General features: G+C 38.0%; 8 protein-coding genes across 23 annotated transcripts; 3 read left to right on the top strand and 5 right to left on the bottom strand.

Moving 5' to 3' along the window:
• The first annotated feature begins 124 nt into the window (after nt 1–124).
• Nucleotides 125–4,376, top strand: AT3G54750 (downstream neighbor of Son). Of its 5 annotated transcripts, none has more exons than NM_001203164.2 (15): nt 125–359; nt 539–638; nt 741–814; nt 881–1,016; nt 1,118–1,200; nt 1,284–1,434; nt 1,516–1,706; nt 1,974–2,188; nt 2,278–2,376; nt 2,735–2,856; nt 3,070–3,171; nt 3,305–3,414; nt 3,534–3,621; nt 3,727–3,863; nt 3,958–4,376. In NM_001203164.2, the coding sequence occupies exons 2-15, from the start codon at nt 594–596 to the stop codon at nt 4,175–4,177; spliced, it is 1,773 nt and encodes a 590-aa protein (NP_001190093.1). In that variant the 5' UTR covers nt 125–359; nt 539–593; the 3' UTR covers nt 4,178–4,376. The 5 variants fall into 5 exon arrangements, with proteins under 5 accessions (NP_001190093.1, NP_850703.1, NP_001327038.1 ...); NM_180372.4 differs by having other exon boundaries at nt 557–638; nt 884–1,016; nt 3,958–4,368; NM_001339695.1 differs by having other exon boundaries at nt 129–359; nt 557–638; nt 3,958–4,321.
• Nucleotides 4,324–6,835, bottom strand: AT3G54740 (zein-binding protein (Protein of unknown function, DUF593)). Of its 8 annotated transcripts, NM_001339688.1 has the most exons (6): nt 6,767–6,835; nt 6,331–6,673; nt 6,165–6,214; nt 4,895–5,973; nt 4,746–4,792; nt 4,324–4,646 (listed from the first exon to the last, which is right to left on the bottom strand). In NM_001339688.1, the coding sequence occupies exons 4-6, from the start codon at nt 5,915–5,917 to the stop codon at nt 4,544–4,546; spliced, it is 1,173 nt and encodes a 390-aa protein (NP_001319750.1). In that variant the 5' UTR covers nt 5,918–5,973; nt 6,165–6,214; nt 6,331–6,673; nt 6,767–6,835; the 3' UTR covers nt 4,324–4,543. The 8 variants fall into 8 exon arrangements, with proteins under 8 accessions (NP_001319750.1, NP_001325672.1, NP_001319751.1 ...); NM_001339691.1 differs by having other exon boundaries at nt 6,165–6,673; NM_001339689.1 differs by having other exon boundaries at nt 4,895–6,214.
• A 1,716-nt stretch (nt 6,836–8,551) lies between these two features.
• AT3G54730 (transcription repressor) lies at nt 8,552–10,007 on the bottom strand. 4 transcript variants are annotated; one of them, NM_001161204.2, is made up of 2 exons: nt 9,370–10,007; nt 8,552–9,020 (listed from the first exon to the last, which is right to left on the bottom strand). In NM_001161204.2, the coding sequence occupies exons 1-2, from the start codon at nt 9,749–9,751 to the stop codon at nt 9,016–9,018; spliced, it is 387 nt and encodes a 128-aa protein (NP_001154676.1). In that variant the 5' UTR covers nt 9,752–10,007; the 3' UTR covers nt 8,552–9,015. The 4 variants fall into 4 exon arrangements, with proteins under 4 accessions (NP_001154676.1, NP_191033.1, NP_001154678.1 ...); NM_001161206.1 differs by having other exon boundaries at nt 8,557–8,815; NM_001161205.1 differs by having other exon boundaries at nt 8,557–9,020; nt 9,388–10,007.
• Nucleotides 10,008–11,093: 1,086 nt separating this feature from the next.
• AMP1 (Peptidase M28 family protein) lies at nt 11,094–14,371 on the top strand. Its single transcript, NM_115329.3, has 10 exons — nt 11,094–12,172; nt 12,303–12,545; nt 12,629–12,781; nt 12,879–12,941; nt 13,017–13,104; nt 13,207–13,290; nt 13,407–13,495; nt 13,572–13,685; nt 13,773–13,913; nt 13,994–14,371. The coding sequence occupies exons 1-10, from the start codon at nt 11,195–11,197 to the stop codon at nt 14,156–14,158; spliced, it is 2,118 nt and encodes a 705-aa protein (NP_567007.1). The 5' UTR covers nt 11,094–11,194; the 3' UTR covers nt 14,159–14,371.
• Nucleotides 14,372–14,686: 315 nt separating this feature from the next.
• On the bottom strand, nt 14,687–17,198 carry CDT1B (CDT1-like protein B). Its single transcript, NM_115328.4, has 7 exons — nt 16,980–17,198; nt 16,772–16,891; nt 16,391–16,622; nt 15,659–16,291; nt 15,386–15,542; nt 15,206–15,296; nt 14,687–15,060 (listed from the first exon to the last, which is right to left on the bottom strand). The coding sequence occupies exons 1-7, from the start codon at nt 17,123–17,125 to the stop codon at nt 14,979–14,981; spliced, it is 1,461 nt and encodes a 486-aa protein (NP_191031.1). The 5' UTR covers nt 17,126–17,198; the 3' UTR covers nt 14,687–14,978.
• An 863-nt stretch (nt 17,199–18,061) lies between these two features.
• Nucleotides 18,062–20,796, top strand: PHT1;7 (phosphate transporter 1;7; the record flags this gene model as incomplete). 2 transcript variants are annotated; one of them, NM_001339687.1, is made up of 2 exons in its annotated part: nt 18,062–18,186; nt 18,920–20,796. In NM_001339687.1, the coding sequence occupies one exon, from the start codon at nt 18,940–18,942 to the stop codon at nt 20,545–20,547; it is 1,608 nt and encodes a 535-aa protein (NP_001319749.1). In that variant the 3' UTR covers nt 20,548–20,796. The 2 variants fall into 2 exon arrangements, with proteins under 2 accessions (NP_001319749.1, NP_191030.3); NM_115327.3 differs by lacking the exon at nt 18,062–18,186 and having other exon boundaries at nt 18,940–20,585.
• A 61-nt stretch (nt 20,797–20,857) lies between these two features.
• On the bottom strand, nt 20,858–22,506 carry SETH3 (Sugar isomerase (SIS) family protein). The gene is made up of 3 exons (NM_115326.5): nt 21,753–22,506; nt 21,437–21,660; nt 20,858–21,356 (listed from the first exon to the last, which is right to left on the bottom strand). Exons 1-3 carry the CDS (start codon nt 22,422–22,424, stop codon nt 21,200–21,202), a joined length of 1,053 nt encoding a protein of 350 aa, NP_191029.1. The 5' UTR covers nt 22,425–22,506; the 3' UTR covers nt 20,858–21,199.
• A 423-nt stretch (nt 22,507–22,929) lies between these two features.
• Nucleotides 22,930–24,726, bottom strand: AT3G54680 (proteophosphoglycan-like protein). The gene is made up of 2 exons (NM_115325.5): nt 23,808–24,726; nt 22,930–23,321 (listed from the first exon to the last, which is right to left on the bottom strand). Coding segments are annotated over exons 1-2 (636 nt in total). The 5' UTR covers nt 24,443–24,726; the 3' UTR covers nt 22,930–23,320.
• Between the last annotated feature and the right edge of the window lie 232 nt (nt 24,727–24,958).

Genomic DNA, 24,958 nt, shown 5'->3' with positions numbered 1-24,958 from the left:
TACATGTATAAACCGGAAAGAACCGAAACAAATCAATGGCTGATTTAAGAAATTAGTCAACGTTATGAAAGTAACGGCGGCGTTAGATTGACTGTTACAAAAACAGTAACAGGAGGGAATCCCAAATTATTTCGACCAAATTTTTTGAAAAGCAGCTTTCCGATTTCACGCTCTTTCCTCTTCCCTCCAATCTCACTCTCCACTATTTTTTGTTTGTTTCCCCTAAATTTTACAAAATAGAGAGAATAATGAAAAAACCCTAGCCTGCCCCGCCGTGGAGGAGAATTACACCACGACGAGCTCGTAATCGCCGCTGGGTTTCTATGTTTACATCGCTAAGAGATTAACCATCGAGCGTGGTGAGTATGTCCTATCTCTCATTTATGTTTGTGATTTTGTTTTTTTTCGCTTGTAAGTTCTTCGCTGGTACTATTCACCAGTTTCTAGGGTTCATATTGTGAGGATTTTTGAACCGAATTGATATTTTATGTTGACAAAGATCTTGCTGGTAAAATGGAATAATAACATTGTGCGTCAGATTTGGTATTGGGGTTAGGTAAATTTGGGGATCAAGCGAACAGTATCATTTGGAAATGACGAAAGTAGTTGCTAAGAGGAAGACGCCTTCTGAACTGAGAGTAAGTTTGATTCTTTCTCTTTATTGTGCAATGTTTTCCTCGTTGAGTTATTGGAAGTTATCTCTGAAGATTGTTTATTTGAATACCCTTCTCACTCAACAGGGAGAACAATTGAAACGGACTGCTTTTGTGGACCAAGCTAAAGAAGCTTTTGATGCATTGCGTCCTTGCAAAAGGTATAAAGCATCATGTCTGTCAAGTTTTTCAACTTTTATGTTTTCTTACTAGATTTGTCTTGGCAGTAGTGCTGAGAGAGAAAATGGGTTCAAGAAATCAGAGCTTTCGAAGAATCCAAAATACATTGAGATGCGTATGGATGAACTGTATCCTGTCAAAAAGGCTAGGCCTTGGATGCTCTCTGGCAAAGAAAACTCTAAGGTTCATGACCTCTCTGACTCTATTGTTGATTCTTTTGATTTCGTGAAAGTAATATAGTTTAGTAAACATCGTTTTTATTAGTTTTTTTGTCTTTACCACAGGAAAATGGTGCGAAGCAATCCAGCAGCCTAATCAATGTTTCTTTACTCTCGAATCTTGCTGCCACCAAAAGACAACTTATTCGGTAAAACCCCTCAGGCAATTTCTATCTGGAGTAAGCTGACTTTATGTGCTGCAACTTATGTTAATGCTTTAATGTATTAGCAGTGAGGAGAATAATGCTTCTACTGAAGTTCCTGATGACACTAAGGCTGAAGCTCGTCAAACAAATGAGAGATGTAGCCAGAGCATATTTCGCAGTGTCACACAACTTTCAACCAGGGGTGAAGAATTATCCTGCTTGCCAGATATTGATATGGTATGTTTCACTAGGTAGTCTTTGATACTGTCAGATGGTTATGTATCTGGTCCTGGTGAAACTGATGTCATCTTTCAACAGAACAAAGCATTGAAAGGACTTGCTACTTGTGAACCTTTGCTGGTTCATCCTGGCGACATAACTGGGGAAGATGATACTGCTTCATTAAGTGGAAGTTTCATGTCCGAGTTTCAAGTTTCTGGGCAGAAGATTCCTCTGGACCTTTCCTTGAAGACTTATGCTCGACTTGTTTCCTCTTCTCCATTAAGTTGGTGAGTTGAGCTATTTCTGATATTCATGTACATTGTGTAATAGAATCATATGATGGTTGAAGTTGAATCTGAGTGATTCCTCCTTGACACCTCGTAATAGTTTAACACATACCACTTCCTGATGATGATAGATGAAAATATGGGTTGTCATCACACAGATGTATTCCCTTTATCTTCACTTTTTTCATATTAAATCTTGTTGACCTAGTGGTTTTCTTTTGATTCAAAGTTTGATTCAGTTTATTATATTCCATTCTCATGTTCTAGGTTACATAGATCAATCATGGGTAGCACATACAATGGTATGCCACAGCTGAAGTCGCTGTCGTGTAATGTGGTAAATCAAGATAACAGTAGTGGTTCTGGAGCATCTGTGGTTTCCCAGGTGTTAAATTCCATGTCACTACACTCGTGGGTTTATCCTCAGTCCACCTTGCCACCTTTTGTCATATCGGCAATGGTGGCATCTGTATCAGACAGAGGTTTGTTAATGAGAATTCTTAAGCTATACCTTCTTATCAGTCATCTTCCTTCTGAGTTTTATAAAGAGATCCTCATTTTGCTATTTAAGGTGAAGTTGATTTCCTACAAAAGCGAAAATTGGCATGGGAGGATGCATTTCGAAGTTTATATTTTATGTTTCGAAAGAATCTCTGCAAAGTATTTTATGGTAATTTCATCTTATCTTTGCCTGATTTGATGTGACTTTTCTTTGGGTGTAAGGCACTAGGTTAATGAAGACAAACCGGATCCTTGTAGTACTTACTTACTGTGATACAAATGCATTAGGTGTAAATTTTTTCCGCAGAGACATAGATCCATCCGTGTTTTGTTTACCACTAACACTTTCATTTAGATGAACTTGGTATAGACCTTACTTTTACTTCTTTTGTCTTGGCAAAGATGCATCAAAATCAAGTTAACCTTTAATGCTATTCAAGAGTGAACTTAAATGCACAGCTTATTGTAAATGACTTGTATGCTGTACTCTTGGAATGAAACTGAACTTAATCGTGCATTATTTGTAGTCTGTACTTCTCAGTTTGTGGCAATGTTCACTGGAAGCTGTGAGTCAGGGGGTGCCAAACGCTCATGCAATGGCTATATCACCCAGTCAACTAGAAGATTGAGAGCCATGCTTAAAAATCTTGTAAGATATGTTGCCTCCGTATTGTTTAGCCTTTTGCCTTACTTAGTATACGTAAATTGTTTGTGTTTTGCATTCCTTGAGAGTTGAGACGACAAGCTAGATCTAATGCATTATCCATTGTCTTTTCCTCATGTTATGCAAACCTTGTGCCTACATTATCAATAAATAGTCATCCTTACTTTACTAAATTTGATTTGACTATGTTTTTCACAGGACATCTGCTACTCTATGCCTCTTTGCAAGACTAAAATGGATCAGACCACTGTTGAAGATCTTGCTGAGCTCTCAGAGTTAGAGAATCATAACATTGGCCAGGTTTGTGCGTGTTTAGTTATCTATGCAGGAAACATATTTTTGTCTACTCTTTCACTGTTATGAACCATGTGAAGCACCTTCTTATATGAGAGATTATAGGCGTATTTTTTCTCACTCCGTGTAATGGATGCAGATTCGTCGTTCGCGTTCTGTCTCAAACATTGATAATACTCCAGAATCTTTCTTGGCCTTTGTCGGAAATGAGAGCGTACATGGATTGTATGATCTTCTGTTAAATTATAGGTGCGTTTGAACATCTTTTAGAAACAAAAAAAAAATTCATATTGTGCACATGTAAATCTTGTTAATGAACTTTGATTATGATTGGAAGTTTGTAACCATTGTTTCTCAATCATGTGTAGGTATTCTTTTGAATTTCTTCCTACCGCAGATGTTCCTGTATTATCTTCACCAGTGCCATTTCAGAATGCTGCACTGTCTTCTCCCGAGGTAGATTCACACATTCGATGCTTTGCTCTGTATCCTGTGGTTCCCTTGCTGTGACATCCTTAGTCTATGATAACACTTCGAGGTTATTTTTTCTTCGATCTCCAGATCAAATGCTCTGAGATGGTAAAAACAGAACATACAAGTTGCTACATGGTTGAGATTAAAGGTGAATATATTCCGCCGTGGATTATTAGCAATATATGTGCAAATGTGGGTGCTAATGGACAAAACTTTGAAGCCAGGTTCGTTGATGCACAATCTCTTCTCTTCTCTTCCAAAACCAAAAAACTTTCAGTCTTTGTTTGGAAATGCTAACATTCGATGAGTTTGATTCAGCTTTGTGACCGAGCCAACCTCGGTTAATTTAAACATTGGTCTACCACAAGTCCCTGAGAAGACAGACCCTGAGTCTAGAGTCATAGAAGGCACAGGAGAAACAAACGACAATGCGTCGGACATTCCTGGATCAGTGATCTGTCCTCAGCTTCAATCAGGCCATCTAAAGAACTTAAAGTATTGCAACAAGTCTTACACGGTTTCGCTGTCTCCTTCGTGATCTGTCTCTGTTATTTTTTTCCAAGTTTTCATCATTATGTATGAAATGAATGTTATAAACGCAATGGTAATGTTATGAGTAATGTGGCTGAACATATCCAGAAACACTTTTGATGGCAATGCACAAAAATTTGGTTTGAATCTTTCTCTTAAACGCATCATATAGTGATTTCTCTTTGTCAGACCCTGTTATGACTTATGATCTTGGCTTGAGGATATGCAAGAGCCAAAAAAAGAAAAGGAGATTCTTTTAACATATTCAACCAGATTCTGAATCATCCAACATACATATTTGATTGGAGTGCAGAGCAATGTACATTTGTTTTGCACTAACTACGCCAAAGAAGCCTGATAAAAAAATGGAAATCTAGACATGTGAACTCGTTAAACATCTCCATCTCCTAGTTCCAGATCCCTCGCCTAGAATCATAAGCATCCCCATATTATTTGCTGACAACTCATAAACATACCTGCAATGCAATTTATATAATTGATTTCATCAGAAAGCAGTAATACCAGCCACAATGTGAGGGAAACAGCAAAGCGTTTTGACTCGTAAATCTGCTTACTTGTTTTGTCTGGCTTTCCTTTTCCACGAAACGAAAGACACAATCCACTGAAACACAAGAATGAAGGGAAAGCAAAATTCAGGCTTACACGGAGTTTCAGTATGCAACATGTAAGAGTTAGATAGGAGAGATTGTTTTGATTTATTTACCTTGAAGACCGTTACTACAGAGAATACTTTAAGAGATGGCATTTTGCTAACAGGGTTTCGCCTGCTTGTTGCGCCGGTTTCCTTTGTTAAATGCTGTGCGATTTCTTTCAGCAACACCAACTGAGCTTTGTCTGTCCGCATCGACACAATGATCTGTCTCAGTGATTCCCTGTCTGCCTCAAGTGCTTGAAGCCTTGTGTAAAGCTTCTCTATATCTGGCTCGTTAACTCCCTGCTGAGTCGTGAACGGTTCTTGGTATCTTGGAGAGTTCCAGTGATCACCATTTAACTTTCCCTTACTCATCTTATTAGGCTCATCGTCAATCTTAACTTCAGAAACTCCCACGTGAATGGAGTCGATAGTATAAACTCGGTCGCTACTACTAGACATAGGAGAGTCTGCGAAAGATGCCCCCTTAATATCTTTTGCAGTTCCTAAAGGCGAATTGGGATCATAATATGGCCATCTTGGAGACTGACCAACCATCACCTTTTCTTCAATCTCAAAGTTACCATCTGGTCCACTCGGGTTCTCATCCACACTACATTCCAAAGAAGTATACTCGCAAGGGTAAACATCAAAGCCAACCGTGCTAGAGTCTCTGCCAAAACCAAGTATCTGATCATGTATCTCAGCTTCAGATACCCCATAGCTCAACAATCTATGCTTGTATGCTTCGACCTCATAAGTCAATGCCTCGATAGCTTGTTCTTTCTCATACAACAAATTCTCCAAAACCGAGAGCTTTTCTTGGTCATGTGTCATTTTCTCTTGAGCAAACATTTTGAATTGCCGAGCTTCCATCTGAATCTCAGCCTTTTCTCTCTGCAACCTCAGTATCATCGACATAGTCTCATTAGCTGCAGATGCAGCAGCGTTTCTCTCCTCTTCAAGCTCTAAATGAAGATCTTTAACTGTTTCCCTTTGGCTAGAAAGAGCCTCAAGTAAAGCTGCACATTCATTCTCAACTAGTATCTTAGCGTTTGAAGAAGATGAATCAGAAGAACCTCGTAACAACATCATGTTGTTCCCTTCTTTGAATTCGTTGAACTTTCTTTTCACCGTCCTAGCCAAAGGATCTGAAGAACATGCCCCAAGAGAATAATCACAACCATATTCACAGCAATTCACCACATCCCTCGAAGAAAAACTCAATTCTGAATCCATAATAGGTTATTATACCCAAAAACCCAATCTCAAATGCTAAGATACAGACAGATTAAGCACGTTCCCAAAAACCCTAGCTTTAGAATCTAATAAAAGCAGTAACCTTTGTTGCATTCTCCAATTGAATTAACCGGAAGAATGAAGCCACGCCAGCTGGAATAAACAACGTTGCTGTTAAACAGATGCACGAAAGTTTTGGCATAGCCAAACAGAGAAGGTAAGAAGACACAAAGAAGGTATATTTTGAAGAAAAGATATAATCTTTATACCTCGAGACAAGTCTTAAAGATGTGGGCAGCTACCTAATTCACAAAGATCTCTTCTTCCGGGAAAAAGAAGAAAAAAAAACGAAAATTTTCCTTCTGTTTCCCGGGAAAAAAACAGAGGAAAATGTAAGAAACGGCGGGATTAACAGGAGGGAGAGAAGTTGTTCCTACGAAAGAAGAGAAAAGAGAGAGAATTTAGGAGGATAAGATTGTCTTTTGTCTCTGTTGTGTTTGATTCTTCATCTTCCTCGTCTCTCTCTCCCTCCTTTTTCGGAGCGTATTTTCAAAGTTCTTGGGCTATGTGCCCACAAAGACCACCAGCTATTATCATATGAATTAAATTTCCCTTTTTTGAGGAGAAAAAAAAAAGCAAAAGCTAAATCAATAATCAATAAAATAAATCATATGGGCATTAGTTATAAATTTAGTAGAATCCTACCTTAACAAGTTTTGATATATGATTAGAATCAAAATGTTTTACCAACTCTACTGGCTCATTCACCCGAACTACTAAAAGTCTAAAACTATGCAATATGTCATAAGTTTAAGTCATAACAGAAATTTCAATCCACCATTGTTAATATTTGATATTTAATATTTATTTTATAAAAGCACAAATATGGTTGCATGACATTTGTCAATTGGGTAGATGTATTTTCATTGGTTAGTTGAATTTTTGGCTCACATGGATTTTGTGTCAGGCTTTAAATTCTAATTGTGACAGAAATTTAATAGAGTTGGTTATAACACGTGATTATTGTCTTAAGATAATAACAACAGTAAAAAAAAAAGATGTAATCGTTTGGGCTTTAAAAGTAGTTTGGCCCAACAAACTAAAGAAGACTTCTGAATCCATAAATACTGAACCCATAAGTGAGGGTGTAATTACAAGTACAAGTAAGTGTGTGTTTTTAAAATCTTGTAGCTGTGCCTTCTTCTAGCTAATCTAAATCTCCTATCAACAATTAGGAAGTAAGAGTTTTGAGGAAAGTTAACACCACATTATTAACGACACAATCTTATAAGAGTCAATGAAAAGGTTGTGTTTTCCTCTAAAATCTTCAATTGAGCCCACAATTGAATATATTACAATTTTTAATCTTTTGGGCTTCAATATATTGTTTGGCCCAATAATACAAAAAAACGTCAATGAAAAGGAGCTGGTCAAAGTCAATGAAAAGGAGATGGCCCAATAATATTGGTGCGCTGCTATGTTCTTGTTGAATAGAAAAAGGGTCGCTACTTTCGTCGGAATAATAACTAAAACAAAAGATGTACATTTTATTGAATAGTGTTTTGATCGTCTATCTAGTGTTCAGATAATTGGCTTTCGATTCCTTAATGATTCACTGAAGAAGCTGCAGACAATTGGGCTTCTTCTTTAAACATCTTACATTAGTATAAATGCAAATGGTCCTTTTACTTTGGTTGGTCAGAGGAAAAGAAGATAAGAGAGCTAGAGACAGAAAATGTTTTTGTTGAAAATGTTTTTCATTACATTGTTTAGCTTTGAACATTTTTTTAGTTTCTTGGGCTTTTAGAAATAGTTTGGCCCAAAATATTAGCCCTTGACCCTTCCCTCTCCTTGCTAAATCGTTTAGTCTCCAAGATTCCAACCCATAATTTTACTTCCACTAGTTTATAATATTTGAACCTTTATTTCCTGTGTGCGTGCACTCGTAAGCAGAGAGAGAGAACTGCAAAACATAAAGTTACTTTCAAAGATGCACTTCTAAGTAAGTGCTTCAAAATATGTTTCATGAAGAGTGCTCAAGTATTTTTCTGAGAACAACAACAACTTTTACTAAGTTATGCTTAATTGTTTCGAGACCTCTATAGTAAAGTCTACTCAATTGATTAGGATAGAGTTTTGTTCACTGAAAATAGTTTGTAAGAGTTGTAAGACATTTATACTTGAGAAAATCTGCTAATAATTTTAAAAGTTTTGTATGGATTTTGATTGAACAAAGAAACAAATTTAAGGTAGTCTTTTTTTGTTGCCTACCAGATTTTTATGATTAACTTTTGTCTACCAGATTTATAGAAGTCTATTGTCTAAACCCAACACTTCCAATGTCCCTAGAATATTTTGTCCGAATGATGACTCGGATTATATTTATGAAGGTGCACACTACAAAGATACGTTCAAGGACCCACTTAGATTTGTCCTCCCTATCTCTCACGATAGTGCTGTCAGATTTCTAATTTATAATTACCTCAATTTTTTTTTTTTGGTCAAACTAGCTTTTTATAAATGATTCTACTCTCCAACAATGGAGAAATGGTTCAACAAGTACATCAAAGATGCTACAAAGGCCAAAGAAACCACTGCTACAAATGGCATACGGAAAGCACGAAAGAAAAAGATAAAAACATACATAACAGTTAAGCAACTAAAGTTGGAGACACCAATAGTGCTGAAACATGAGATGAGCTTTCGGAAATAAGAGAGCACACTTGGTGATCTGCTGTCCGGAGATGCAACATCCTCTAGTGGATAAAACGCATCATGAAATACGGCTACGATAGCATAGGCGACAAAGCACCAACTTCTTGAGCCTACGAGATGTGAGAAAAACCTCAACTTCGGAGAGGTGTGGGGTTGCGAAAACCACCACTTCTCGATGAACAAATCTGGAGTCCAAGACCCAAGATCATTTCTTGTTAAGACGTCATATGTCTTTTCCTTTATCCTGCGTGAAATTTCAAGAAACCAAACCAAAGAAACAATAACATGAATTGCTCTTAACCAAAGTTTTTGAATAACATCCTCATAATGAGGTAAGAGAAGCCTAAGCTTATACAGAATCAAACCAACCTCATACTGAGGTAAAAGAAGCTGAATTCGAAGTCCAATCGAAAACAACACATCCTCATAATGAGGTAAGAACAACTTGAGCTTAAGCAAGATCATAACAGCCTCATACTGAGGTAAAACCAGCCTAAAACTAGTAGAAATCATCACATCCTCATGGTGAGGGAACTGAAGTATAAACGAAGGCATGTTCCAAAAGAAGGTAAAAAATTCAAAGAAATTACTACCTTTCAGAGAGACAAAACCTTTTGATAGAGTGACTAGAGGATGAGAGAGGTGTGGAATAGAGAACCAAAGCTCCAAACAAGCGAGAGGAAATACTTGGTACCACGAACTGCACACAGCAGTAATAGATCGTAAAGCAAAACCCAGATCTAGAGGGCTCAAAGCCTGAACAAGATCTGATCCTAGATCTGAAGACCTCAACAACAAAATCGAGAGAAAGGAGTTGGAAGCTCCAACGAGATAGTCTGGTGGGTCTGGAGGGTCGGGAGGTTCAGAAGGAGAGACCAAACTGGTCAAATCTTGCGGTAGAGCACACGGCGGCGGATTCGGAGAAGGGAGGAGCAAAGGTGGAGCAGGAGCCCGAGCAAGCATCACTAAAGCCATAGAAGAAAGGAAGAGGAGGGAGAAAGAGGAAGATTCTCGCCGGTGGGCGAGAGGCCACACCAACGGCGGCAAGGAGAAGAAGAAACCCTAGTCGTCAAGTTGAGAGAGAAAAAGGATTTTTTTATAATTACCTCAATCATTCCATGAAATTCCCACTCTTTTGAGAAGAAGTACATTTAAAAAATTTAAGATCTTATTTTCATAGTGAAAATATATGGAGCATAGGCGACGACTAGATGTAAATTATCTTATGGATGGGGTTATACTTAGATACTCCTGCTAAAGTTTATCTGTGTCCCTAAAACATAGAAGGAACCAAAACTGACAAACCAAAATTTTTATTTGGGTCATTTGAACAAATTATAGTCTGTATTGAATTAGGCGACAACAAAAAATCTATAGTGAATAATAAAAATAGATAAGAGATAATTCCATTTTTTTATAAAGCATTTTTTTTCTTTCTAGTCAATTCTGAGTGGATTATAATGTACTATTATGTAAGTATGCATACAGACAATAGGTCCGACCAAATGAATCAAATGCATAAAGACAAAAGCTTTTCATGGTTATCATTTTTATTGCGTGCTCATCATTTGTTCAAATAGTTGGTAGTTTCTAATGTAAATCCAATTCTATTTTCTTCAAAAAAACTGGATATGTGTACATCATGCAAAACGAAACGTAACAAGTTCTGGACTTGAAGTTCATCAATGCATGCATATATATATATAGCTTTGGACGAAAAATAATTAAATTCATGTTTGGAGGATACCTCCACGAGATTGATAAAATTATCGATCTCGATGTCCCAAGTCCCAACACCGTTCTCAGTCTCGTGTCTCCTCTTGTCCTTCAACGCTGCCTTCACTTTAAATAATTAATGACAATGAGGGAAAACATATGATAATCACAATGGAGAATATATATCACGATCGAGTGATATGCTAATGTTTAATTATGATAAATCTAAAATGGAATATGTCAAATACGACCCAATACATCATCGAGTGATATAAAAACGAATTAAAACAAACTGAAAATGATACTCAAACGAAGAAAAATAGTATTTTGGCCACCCACTACTACTCAATCAAACAATACACATTTTCATTTTTGGTTCGTCAATATCGCAGCTTTTCATCATTCCACTAAGCTCAGTAATTTAGTGGGGGAAAAAGGTTTTCAAATTCTAGTTTCTTAGATTGCTGACTCTGTTGAAATTCTAGTTTCTCGTAATTACACAAAGAATTAGTCTTTGTTATTATTTCTCGGAGGTTGATGAAAAAGAGATTAATAAACAGAGTTTTGACCAAGACAAAAATACTCATAAAGACAAAGAAGACAAAAACGTAAAAATGAGACTGAAGATTATTTCATAATAAATACTTTGGCTCATCAGCCACTATACTTACTAAAACAATTTACTCTCTCTCTCTCTCTGCAATGTCACAACCTCTCACCACCAGACCCACCGTTACCGGAATATCTATAATCCCTTTCCGACAACCGCCGCCTCTCTGTTCTTTCCTCTTCGTCATCGTTCTTTTCGTCGCCACTTTCTACACTCTCCATCATCCAGACGCCGTTACTCCTCCTCTTCTATTTTCTCGAAATGCCTATAATGCCCTTCGTCTCCGCCGCCTCTTCCTCTCCTCTGCTTCTAACGCCACCATCTCCTCTTACCTCCGTGAATTGACCCGTCATCCTCACCTCGCCGGAACTAAACCCTCTTTAGACACACTTCACTACGTCTTTAACCATTTCCAAAGCCTCGGACTTGAGACCCATGTCGCCGAATACGAAGCTCTCTTATCTTATCCTACGCACATCTCCGTCACGGCAAGTTTTAGCAACACGACGACTCTTGAGTTTGACTTAAACGACGTTCCCGGAGACTCTCCGGTCGTTAGGCCTTACCACGCTTATTCTCCATCTGGGTCGGCGCAAGGTAACGTGGTTTTCGTGAATCACGGCGAGGAGAGAGACTATCATGCGCTTGAGTCTATTGGTGTGAGCGTTAAAGGGTGTGTGGTTTTAGCGAGGAAAGGTGAAAACTTGGGAAGAGGAGCAATTGTGAAAATAGCAGAAGCTAAAGGTGCGCTGGGAGTGCTAATATACGCCGAGAATGACGGTGGTGGATTTGGCGGGATTGAGAGAGGTACGGTTATGAGAGGAATCGGAGATCCGGTTAGCCCGGGTTGGCCCGGAGTTGTCGGAGGAGAAAAACTGAGCTTGGATGACGAATTGGTCACTCGGAGATTTCCCAAAATCCCATCTTTGCCTTTGTCTCTTCGTAATGCTGAGATCATTTTGGCTTCTCTGGGCGGTGCTAGAGCTCCGTTGGAGTGGCGGAATTCGGGTCGTGTCGGACCGGGTCAACGGGTTGGCCCTGGACGGATGGTTATTAACATGACGTTTCAGGTTAGTTAACTAGAATTTTGCATTTCCGTTATGTTTTCTTTGGTTTGACTTTTGTAATTTTCCGTTATATTTCTTAATTATGTGATTAATTTTCGTTACTTCTTGTGTGTGTTACTTCTTTAAATTGTAGGGGGAGATGAAAATGAAGAAAATTAACAATGTTGTGGTTACAATAAGAGGGAGTGAAGAAGCGGATAGGTATGTGATACTTGGGAACCATAGAGATGCATGGACATATGGAGCTGTTGATCCAAACAGTGGAACTTCTGCTTTACTTGACATTAGTCGACGATTTGCTCTTTTGCTTAAATCTGGTTGGAGACCACGTAGGACCATTCTCCTTTGTAGTTGGGATGCAGAAGAATTTGGAATGGTTAGTAAATTAGTAACTTCGAAAAGTTGAATCTATATATGATGCTTCACTAAATTACTTGTGTTCTCTTTTTTGTTGTATAGATTGGATCAACTGAATGGATTGAAGAAAATGTTCTTAACTTAGGTGCAAGTGCTGTTGCTTATCTTAATGTAGATTGTGCAGTCCAAGGCTCTGGTTTTTTTGCTGGTGCAACTCCTCAATTAGACGGTCTTCTTGTCGATGTCTTGAAGCTGGTAAGAATACTAATAACCGGGGCATTCTCAAGCGTTGTTGAAAACTTATACTCGTAGGAAATGTCTTAGTCTCTCGTATTCATCTATGCGTGGTCAGGTACAGGATCCTGATGCAGTAGGCTTGACAGTGGAAGAGACATTTAAGTCTCAAAATAACATTGTGAGTAGACTATTCAAAAGAGCTCATACATTGTCTTTGTAATGTAAAACTATGTAATGTTTTAATGAACTGCAGATTCAGAGGCTAAGTAGAGTAGATTCTGATTTTTCCGGTTTTCTTCATCATGCCGGGATACCGTCTATAGACATGTACTATGGAGCAGGTCAATGAGAACATGATTCCTTAAGTCTTGCAAAATATTCTATAATGTGATGTTTTAATGCAAGTAATACCAATAATGTATGTTGTTTATCCTTTCTTTCAGATTATCCTGTCTATCACACTGCATTTGACTCCTATGATTGGATGATCCACAACGCAGATCCATTGTTTCACCGTCATGTTGCTAGTAAAGATTTCACTTCTCTCTTTTGATCTATTATTATCTTTTAGTTATTTGTTCTGTTTTTCATGGATGTTATGAAGAGAATTCACTCTCTCTTCTTTGCTTTCTATATTTATCAGTGGCTGGAATTTGGGGACTTTTAGGAATTCTCTTGGCTGATGAGCCACTCATACCATTCGATTACATCTCTTATGCAGACCAATTGCAGGTAGATTTCTTTTACTCACACCTTTTATACGTAGAATAGTAGGAAAACTGAGTTTATGTTTTGTGTAATGATTCAGGCACATAGAGATAAACTGAGCAAGCTCTTAGAAGGGAAAGTCTCTGTAAATCCCTTAAGCATGGCGATACAAGAGTTCTCTTTGGTTGCCAAAGAAGCCGCAGATGAAGCAAAGGTTTCTAATGGTTTTGCTAATTAACGTATAACCTCAATCTTTTGCTTCTTTGTCTCACCTATACATGTTTTGGTGATTGATTTGCAGAAGTTAAAGGGAAAATCATATAGCAAAAATGATGTAGCAGCAGCGGCGAAGAGAAGAGAGCTAAATGACAGGTTGATGCTTGTAGAAAGAGGGTTTTTGGATGCAGAAGGGATCAAAGGGAAGGAATGGTTCAAGCATCTTGTGAGTAAAACTTTTTTATTCAGTCAGATTTTCACCAATTTTGCAAACCTCATGAGACCTTGTTTGTGTTTTATGCATAGGTGTATGGACCGGCGGCTGAGCCAGAGAGCAAGCTAGGATTCTTCCCGGGAATAGCAGATGCCATTGCGATGAACGCATCAGAGGGAATAATTGAGCACGAGATATGGAGAGTCGCAAGAGCGATTCAGAGAGCAAGCAAAGCTCTTAAAGGAGGTTTCACATGAGAAAATCTGAAAGAGTTCTCTTTTGTGTATATATTGTGACTATAGATTGTAGAAGAATAACGTCTTATGAACTAATTTTCATAACCATTTATGAAACAAACACTATAATCTAATCATATTCAAGACTAACATTTTTTTTTAATTCTTTTTTTGGGTTAATAAAACTAATTTATACTGTAACCTTGGGTATGATATCAACATCTTAAACATCATTGCAAAGGACAAATACTTTCTTCGAGTAATATAGAAAGAAAGAACAATCACTATCTTTATTTTTAGAGTATGCTTTTCGGTTTCAAATGTTTAATCCTTTTAACAATCTAATTATTTTAAGATGAGCTAGAATCTTTTCTTTCAAAAGTGTATGGTTCATTTACCTTTACATTCAAACACTTCTCAATCTATCTTCTAAGATGTCATATGATTGGAGAGTGATGACTGTGTTTCCCTTTGGTTTTGTTCTTTTGCTTTAGTACTACTCTTTTCAAAATTTGTCGATTCGACGAAGACCTAGCGAATCTTGTTCCTTTGCCAAACCTTATTCTCAATCTGAGTCTTACACATTTTTCTCTGTAGCAAGAGCTTCTTAAATTGGTATCCACAGACCACAGTTAACAACAAATACAGTTCTTCTGCATGTAGTAGAATTAATAATCATCAAATGGTGTTTTGTCTCCTGATTATTCTCGAATTATGTAAAACGAATGTTACAAGTTTATAGGTTGGACCAGCTTAGAAAGAAGATATTTGTGAAGAATAATGATAACTGAATTGGTGAAGAGGATGAAAACACAAAAAAAAGTTTCAGTTTTATGGTTTTTCAGTAGATAAGTGAAATGTCATGTGAAGTTGCTTCTTCAAGTCTTGCACGTACTGTTTCGGCAGTCGACATTTTATTGATGCTGCAAAAAGCAAAAGATATACCAGTATTAGAGCCTCAAGAAGCAAATTAGATATTTTCAATACAAAATGTATTTTTTTGTTTCATTTGTGAAACTTAGAGCCAAATAAAGAAAATCATAATCATTTTTGGTGGAACATACTCACCGAACAAGAAGATCCCCAGAAGATGCTTTTGTTTCAGATATCCAATCCGGGACCAATTGCAACATCAGACTTAATTGTTCTTCCACTTCCCCTGGCAATGCAAGTAAGAAAGAAACTGTGAGCCTGTCAAGGAAGAAAAGGCAGGGAAATTATCAAACATTCAATATTAACTGTCCCTACTTCTATCAGTTATATTGATTTGGTTTGCAATAATCTTGTAAAGAAGCTCCTCCTTCGTGATGACTGTCCGATTTGTTGAGTGAAACACTCTATGAATCAAATTAACAAGCTGTGGCAAATTGTGCTTCTCGGGTTCAGTCTTTGGTCTCTCTATCATCTGCAAGACACAAACACACACACAATGGTAAGTAAGGATGTCTGTTTGCAACTGAAAACGAATATATCCGGAAACAATGTGAAAGCAAAATTGTTGCAGGAAAAAGCATCACTTACTGACTGAAGGAGGCTATCATCATCAGAAGCATTATCACCTTCATAGTTGCTTTTTTCATCACCAGATTCGTTACTAATGTCATCTTTCACAATTGTTTCTTCCTCAAGAGTGTCAAAATTCAAACTGCGAGATGGACCTTTTACTGACTGGAGAAGGCCATCTTCTTCATAGTTGATTCCTTTATCATCAGATTCGTTACCAATATCATCTTTCTCAATTGCATCTTCCTCAAAAGTATCAAAATTCAGACTGCGAGATGGACCCCTTGCTAGACTATTTGTTGATCTAAGAGAGTTATCATCACCACCCTCTGGAGTCAACTCAATACATCTTTTAGATAGCTGCAACGTCGGTGTAGCACTCATGAGCCGGATTGGCGTGGACAAGTCTTTGGAGGGAGTGGATAAATCTTTGACTGGGGTTTCAACTATTCTTGATTCTATGTGTGACAAAGTAGAATCAGGAATGACTTTGTTAACATCTTGTTCTTCTTGCTCTATCTCCTCCATATGAACATCAAACCCTCCAACTTCAAGTTTAGGTTCTCCTAAGCCTACGCTTACTATACCTGAATAACTATCCCTTTGAGGAGAATTGAATGGTTCAGGAAGCAGTTCTTTCGGAATTTCGTCCTGCATACAGAAAACAATAGATGGAGAATCCATCAGATATAAAAGCATTATTCAAAAAGCTACAACTAATTAATAGATTAGATAAGCCTAATAATGTACCTTAGGATGAGCTTTGCGAAAATCTACAAGCTTTGAGTGAAACACCTTTCTAAGTTCCATGTATTTAGTTCCACAAATGGTATCCTCAACTACAATTGCATCGGTATTTAATTTAATATGAAGCCTAGGTTTCATACAACAAGTGTCTTCAACAAACTTCAAAACTCTCTTTAGTTCAATAGCTTCCGGATAAATATGCTTCATCTGAGCCAAATGATCATACGAGAAGATCCTGTAGACCCAAACAACATTAAGCAAATACAATCAAACAACACACACACACACACGATTGATCATATGCATCAAAAAGTTTAATCCTTTAAACTCTCAAGATTCAACAGAATCCGTTTAAACAAGAAGCGTGAAAGTCAATGACTTTACCGATTAGTAAGATACTCGATCTTGGGACATATATTAGCGTATGTCGTTGACGAACCCTTTAATTTAAGCAGCCTAATTGCAGTATCCAAACCATTGAAAAATTCCTCCAAAATCTCGAACCTGTAATGCCAATAAAAAAATCAACAAAATTGAAAGAATAGTCCAAATTTGAGAAAAGTGTATGAACAAATCAATCAATCAATCTCACCTTTCGGGCAATTTTATAACAGATTCAGGTTTTGGGGACGAAGAAAAGATCTGCCTTTTAACGGTTTTGATAGGAGTCTTGGTAGAAAATAGTGACTCGGAAACCATAACTGGCTTCTCTGAATCAATTTTAGACGACGAGCTCATTGCTGAAAAGAGAGATTAGGGAAGTGATGTGAAGTTAGAGAGCGTAACGGCTAATAGAAATTAGGGTTTTGAGCTCTCATTAAAGGAAGGGTCAAGAGGTGGAAGAAGAAGAAGGCAATCTATAGCTGTGGGCCCATATTTGCCACGTCACTCAAACCGATTCTAAACGTTGGTTCCCGCTATTTTTCTTAACCATAAATTGGTACTACGTCGTTTTATGAACGATCAAAGAAAAAAAAACAATTTGTATTCCTATTGATAGAAGATTTTGTGTCAAATAACACTGAATTTTTAAAGTGTTAAAGTTTTTTTACATTTTTATTTTAAATTTCACTGAATTTATTTATTATTTTGTCATCATTTTCTTCTTTAGTTTATAATATGAATTTTACTATATTTACAAATACTTCTGGGAAATTCAACGTTTTTAAAAAACGGTTATACAAAATAATGTATGTAAGAAAACACAGAAGACTGGGGTTAAAACGAATCAATTTCCAATTTTCTACTCTTTATGGCAAAATAATATCTTGCAAATTCTGCACTTATTACCAAAAAAATAAAAATAACAGCTCATCATGTGTCTGAAGTCTGAATCTTATTTTTTCCCCAAAGAATATTCGAAATTATTACTTAAAAACGACTTCTTGTAACCGTAAGTCTTAAGAATTCGAATAGACAGTAAAACAATTTCCAAAACAGAAAAAAAATTAACAGCAAAACAGAACCAATAGTGTCTCCTAAAAGAAGTAAAAATAAGGTGGAGGAGAAGTAGTCAAATAGAAGAAATAAAAGCGACGTCGTTGTCAGAAGAATATACCACAAGAATATGTCAAAACAAAAACAGAAATATGATTACGTATAAGTAGCCGTTCCCGACGCTGCCTCTTTTTCATTTTCACAACACCATTTCTTCTTTCTTTCTCTCTTACAGTTTCTGAAGAAACAACAAACAAACAAACTAATACTCTTCTCTTCTTCTTCTTTTTTCTTTCTTTAAGACAATCCCATATTAGAGATTGTTTGCGAGAAAGTAAGCAAAAAAACAAAAAAAACTTTCTGTAAGTTAATGTCTTCTTCATAACTATGTGCTATTGAATCTTTTATTAACTTTTATTATGACTTGTTGTTGAATGAGAAATGAGGTTATGCAAGCGTCTGGTTAGTGTTGTTTATAAATTATATAGCTTTTGTGTCTGTTGTGTAGCATGTGTTTGTGTTATGTCTATTAAATAGAGTAGTTTCCTAAGAAACATTTTCTATGATACCTGATCAATGTTTTGATAGACGACAATATGTATGTGGAAGCTAAAACTCAAATCGTCTTTTACAAAATTGTTCAGTAAACTATGATTATACAGCTTTTTTGTTGTTGAAGTTCTGAGATTGAAACTTAATTCGTTTACAACTTTCTTTCTTGGATCAGTTTATTTTGGCACATTCTTGGAACAAAAACAAGATAAGTGGTCTGAAATATTTTGTGATTTAAAGGAAAGTTTTGACTGTCATTGAACTGTACATTATGGAATATGATCAAATCTTTTGTCGGTGTGCGTCACCATCTTACTTCGTGTCCCGTTTTTCATTTCCCACGCGTCAAGTCAACCTTTACAAATACTTACGCCAAAAAGATATAAAAATTGATGAATTTGACGAGTTTTTAAACCTTTTTGATGATTATAGATTAAAATTTTACTATAGTTTATTTTCTGCATATAAAACGTGTCTGAAACCAGCTTATGTATATGAATTTGATACTGATTACTTAATATGTGTTACTTAATATTAACGCAGAGGAAAAGAGAAAGAGAGCAATGGCAGGAGATCAACTAAACGTGCTAAACGCACTCGACGTCGCCAAAACGCAATGGTACCATTTCACGGCGATTATAATCGCCGGAATGGGATTCTTCACCGACGCTTACGACCTTTTTTGTATCTCACTCGTCACAAAGCTTCTTGGCCGTATTTACTATCACGTGGACGGCTCAGAGAAGCCAGGAACGCTGCCACCAAACGTCTCAGCCGCTGTTAATGGAGTCGCCTTCTGCGGTACACTCGCAGGCCAGCTCTTCTTTGGCTGGCTCGGTGACAAGCTTGGGAGGAAAAAAGTTTACGGTATGACCCTCATGGTCATGGTTCTTTGTTCCATCGCTTCGGGTCTATCCTTTGGGAGTAACCCAAAAACAGTGATGACTACACTATGTTTCTTCCGGTTCTGGCTTGGTTTCGGCATTGGTGGTGATTATCCGTTATCCGCCACGATTATGTCTGAATACGCTAATAAAAAGACCCGTGGTGCGTTTATAGCCGCCGTTTTTGCTATGCAAGGGTTTGGAATCTTGACCGGGGGGATTTTTGCCATCATCGTGTCTGCCGCTTTCGAGGCTAAATTTCCAGCTCCAACCTATCAAATAGATGCCTTGGCATCCACGGTTCCTCAGGCGGATTATGTGTGGCGGATCATACTGATGGTGGGTGCTTTGCCTGCAGCGATGACGTATTACTCAAGGTCCAAGATGCCTGAGACTGCCCGGTACACGGCTCTTGTGGCCAAGGACGCGAAACTAGCGGCTTCAAACATGTCTAAGGTTTTGCAAGTGGAGATCGAAGCAGAGCAGCAGGGAACTGAAGATAAGTCCAATTCCTTTGGCTTGTTTTCCAAGGAATTCATGAAACGCCATGGCCTTCATTTGCTAGGAACTACAAGCACATGGTTCCTACTCGACATCGCCTTCTACAGTCAGAACCTATTCCAGAAAGATATTTTCAGCGCAATCGGATGGATCCCTCCGGCTCAGACAATGAACGCAATTCAAGAGGTTTTCAAGATTGCACGTGCACAAACCCTAATCGCCTTGTGTAGCACGGTACCTGGTTACTGGTTCACAGTGGCCTTTATTGACGTCATTGGTAGATTTGCGATACAGATGATGGGTTTCTTCTTTATGACCGTCTTTATGTTCGCTCTCGCCATTCCTTACGACCATTGGACTCACAAGGAGAACAGAATCGGATTCGTTGCTATGTACTCTCTAACATTCTTCTTCGCCAACTTTGGACCTAATGCAACAACTTTCGTTGTGCCCGCTGAGATCTTCCCGGCTAGGTTTAGATCAACCTGCCATGGAATTTCCGCGGCTTCTGGAAAATTAGGAGCAATGGTTGGTGCGTTTGGGTTCTTGTACTTAGCACAAAGTCCTGACAAGACCAAGACAGAGCATGGATATCCTCCAGGTATTGGAGTCAAGAACTCCCTCATTGTTTTGGGTGTGGTTAATCTTTTGGGGATGGTTTTTACACTGTTGGTTCCTGAATCTAAAGGCAAGTCTCTCGAGGAAATGTCCGGTGAGAACGAACAAAATGATGAAAGCAGCAGCAGCAGCAACAACAACAGTAACAACGCAGTGTCAACTGCATAGAGAATTCTAAAAGATTTTGTTTTTTACTCTTGTATCTTTGTTTTCTATGTATTTCTTCAGGTTTCTTCTCACTAGCAACTTAAGTTCTCTCTATGTTTACTTATTATTGATCGTTAAATGCAATAGGATCTGATTCTTTTTACATATAGAACCGCTTTTCTTCTGTTCATTGTGACAAACGACAATGGGTTAATGGAAAGGTATTATGATGTAACTGTGTTTTTCTTTGTCATCACTGAACTAAAGAAGAATTGTTTGAATCATACATCCATTTGTAACAACACAAATCCAAAACTGCATTGTTTCTGCTTCTTCAGCGAAATTTTGTTCAATCAAAAGCAAAAAATGCGTTTTCTTTTTCTAGAAATGGTTCTATGAGCAGTGACATTATGAAAGATGCTGCAGGTAGGTTTTGAAGGCAAAAATGAAAGCAAGAGTAGAAGAAAATGAAGGTAAGGCAGGACAAAGATACAAGAAATCTTCTTATACTCTATACACATCTTTGAGTAAATGATGGACAATACATGAAGTACTACTAGACACAATACAATTCACTGGCGGTGAAAATCAATCAAATTACACCAATATTCTCGATTTGGGTTTCTGTAAAAGAATCAACTATATAAAACTCAATATAGAGGCACCTTCGTGTTCAGAGACCAGCTGAAACCAAACCATGCAATGTTACAATTCCAATCAATGTGTTGTCTTCATTGACCACTGGTAGAAACTGTACAGGCGATGGCGGTGATTCCATCTTCTTCATAGCTTCAACTGCCATTGTTTCCGGTCCAATTGTCCTCGGCTTCCTGTTATCAACAAATGACTCAAAATCATCAACACAAACACCAATGTTGACATGATTTAAAAACAGAGTTGTTTTCCTCACCTGTTGCACATTTCTCCAACACTGAGTTTGAATATTGCTTCTCCACTAGCCTTGAGAGTCCGACGAAGATCTCCATCTGTGAATGTACCGATCAAACGAGAATGTTCATCAACCACAAGCAAACAACCACATCCTTTGCTGGTTAGCTCCACTAATTGATCCATTATCAAGTCTCCTTCTTTACACACAGGAAGCTCTTCTTGCTTTTTCATAACATCTTTCACCTACAAAACACAGCCAATACATTCATATTCATCCCCATTGTTGTATTTATCAATCCTACTGGTTCTTAAGCTTATGTATAGTTTAGCCATACCTTGAAGATTAAGCTCTTGCCGATTCTACCGGCGGGATGATTAGCTGCATACTCTTCCTTGGAGAGATTTCTAGCCGCCATGAGAGCAACGGCAATGGTATCACCAAACACCATCTGAATCGCCGTAGAAGTCACCGGAGCGAGATTAAACGGACACAATTCTCTCTGAAGAGGTAAATGCACATTCATATCACAAACACCAGCGAGTGGATTCCCAGAAACAGAGGTAAGAGACACCAGAAAGGCTCCTTTAGCTCTAGCGCAAGGGACAAGACGGAGAAGCTCCTCGGTGGCGCCAGATTTGCTGAAGAAAACGAGAACATCGCGTGGCGAAAGAGCGCCAATGTCACCATGAAGCGCATCGAGAGGGGAGAGGAAAGAGGAACGGAAGCTTAAGGAAACGAGCGTCTGTGAAACCTTGTTAGCTACGAAAGCGGATTTACCGACGCCGGTGAAGAAAACGGTACCGGTGGTGGAAAGGAGAATGCGTGAGAAATCTAGGGTTTGAGAGAGATCGAGATGTTTGAAGAAGTGATTGAGAAGATCTTGCTGGGATTTGAAGAGGTTGAGGAGATTATCATGAGAGATCTCTTGGTGGCTGGATCCGCCATTTTTGAGGGAATTGTGATCGATTGATGAGAAATCTAGCGATGGCGGTGGAAGAGATCCCATTTTTGGATCTCTGAAAGCTTTGATTTGTGATTGCTTTGTGCTGAGAGAGATCTCAAAAAAAGCAGAGAGTGTGTATTAATGGAGACGGAGGGGCAAATGGGTAATTTAACGGGTTATTTCGTTTTCGCGGTGATTCAGCGATCGGTGGTCATTAATTGCATCAATGGTATTATTAGCGTGATGCTTATGAAAACTGCTTTGCAATTTGTTTAGATGAAAATCAAACAAGTATGTTAGCATCATTTTTTACACGAAAAAATACATTTTAAATTGGGTTTTCAAATACGTTCGAAAAAATGACATAAAAAAAAATAACGTATTGGTCTTCAAACCAATGGCCACAAAATCCTTCCCAATATGTTCTCAGTCCTCAATTAGTCAATTATAGTCACCTTTTGTCTTTTACAAGTGGATCTCTCCCAAAAAAGTATGTACATATTTTCCATTTTGCTTATTTTGTCTATATTTTTGCTATTGTTAGTTAGATTTTCTTGCAATTGCAAATGGTGAAATAAACAAAAGTGGAAATTTCTTTTGCTGAAACATACATCCAGAAACAAATGTTTTTCTTATAAACCAAATGGTAATAGAATCTATAGATTAATACCTAAACAACACGTGCTATAACAGAATTATAGTTACATAAACAAAGTTTTTGAAACATGAGTGAGACAAGTAAGAGAACAAGTGTTATTTGTGTCATAGTATCACCCAGCCTGATCCCAAAACAACATTCTTCTACAAATCTACTGAATCTTGGGGGTTGGTCTTTGATAATCTCTGGTTTGATCAAAAGAAGTGAGAAATGACAAGTCACTGTTTTCAACGTTCAGAAGTAAGTAAAGTTCCACCTCCATCATCGAGTGAGTTAACTAGGCATCATCCCAGCAAGCTCATCTGCACAGACAAATGAACTTTAGTTACAACTTCCCCCAGAAAATTATACAGAATAGAGTTGAGATGAGCAATGAACAGATATGATTCCATCATATAATATATATAGCTTTAAGTACACAACCTTGGATCAAACACACAAAAAAAGAGTAAAGGACAAACAAGAGTAGCTTCTCCACACAAAAAACACCTTCATATTACTTTCTCATCTCAAAATCGAATCCACGTGAAGATGACATTCTCTATGGTCAAACGAATCCTAATGTTCAGACACATGGTGGATTCGGCTCCCATGACTACTTCTTCAGCAAAAATCCAAACAACCAGAATAATCTCATTTCCAATTTTACTTAATTATCAGCATGAAAGGCAAAAACTATCAATAACGTAGAATAAATCTCAAGATAATTCCGTTGAGGCAGAGCTAAGAAGCCTAGACACTCTCTAGTAATGCTAGAACAACGATTATTACGAGAGGGATGAACATACCATCCGGAGGTGCCGGGTCGGTTTCCGGTTATTCTCGGATCCGTACGGATCCTCTCATACCCGCCCGATTTGGGCCGTCCGGGCTGTCCATAACCGAAATATTCCTGCCGTGGCTGTTCCTGGTTAGGCAATCTCTGATTCAGATTCGGATTCGGATCTCTAACTCGAGAAGAGTTGAGTCCAGGTTTCTCGTCTTTCCGAACAAAACCTGGCCTAAGATGCGGCGGCACGAACCGATCAGGTTTCGGGGACAATGAAACCGGAGTTGGAGCATTTACCTCCGGAGCCTTGTTGATTTCAGGAGTCCGAATTGGAAAAGAAAGCGAGGAACTAGATCCTGTATGACCTAAGGGACGAAGAGAGATCTGACTCGGATCTGGATCAGAGATGGCTTGATTTGAAGGAATCCTCGGAGCTGTAGAGATAGGAGGTGCGGTCGTAGTGGTGGTGGGAGCAGCGGAGGGAGATCTTAGAGGTTTGGGGGAAGATTTGGTGAGGACGAGCATACGGCCATTGGAACGAGCGACGGAGGAATAAGAAGCAGAGGAGGAAGATGAAGAAGATGAAGGAGGATCTTTGTGAAGGATGTGGTTGAAGTTGATAGAGGTGTATTTGTTGTTGGCTCTTGCCGCCATTCAATTTTCTTTCTTCTTATTCTTATTCTTCTTCGTCTTCTCTCGCTGTAGCTATAAGTTTCTAAGGTTAGACGGACGAAGAAGAACTAAAGAATCAATGAATTGATGAATCTCTGGTTTTCTCGTTTTCTGTTTTTTTTATTTTCTCTCTCTCTGCTTCCTCTCCCACCGTTGGTTTCTTTATTTTTTTTAAAAGGTACTTACTTTAATGATTACGAAAGAGGACAAGAGAAAAGGAAGACGCAAGTGATGTCAGTAGTAGGCATATGACACGTAACCCTCGAATTATAATATAGAAAATAAGAAGAATATGAGTTAAGGACAAATTCTGAAGCTCTGTTGGATCTTATCCGTTAATATATAGGATTACGGAATTTTAAGACTAAATTCTGAAAAGTCAAACCTTTTGGATTCAAGCTTTTTGTGGGTTAAATCATTCATTGTTGTGTCGTTCTAATTTAAAGCTTTTTTGAAAGTCGATTGGGACGACAAAAATGGCTTTTGAAGATTTGATTT

Source organism: Arabidopsis thaliana, chromosome 3 (assembly GCF_000001735.4).
Source record: "Arabidopsis thaliana chromosome 3, partial sequence".
NCBI lineage: Eukaryota > Viridiplantae > Streptophyta > Magnoliopsida > Brassicales > Brassicaceae > Arabidopsis > Arabidopsis thaliana.
This window is presented reverse-complemented; position numbering and strand designations above follow the sequence as displayed.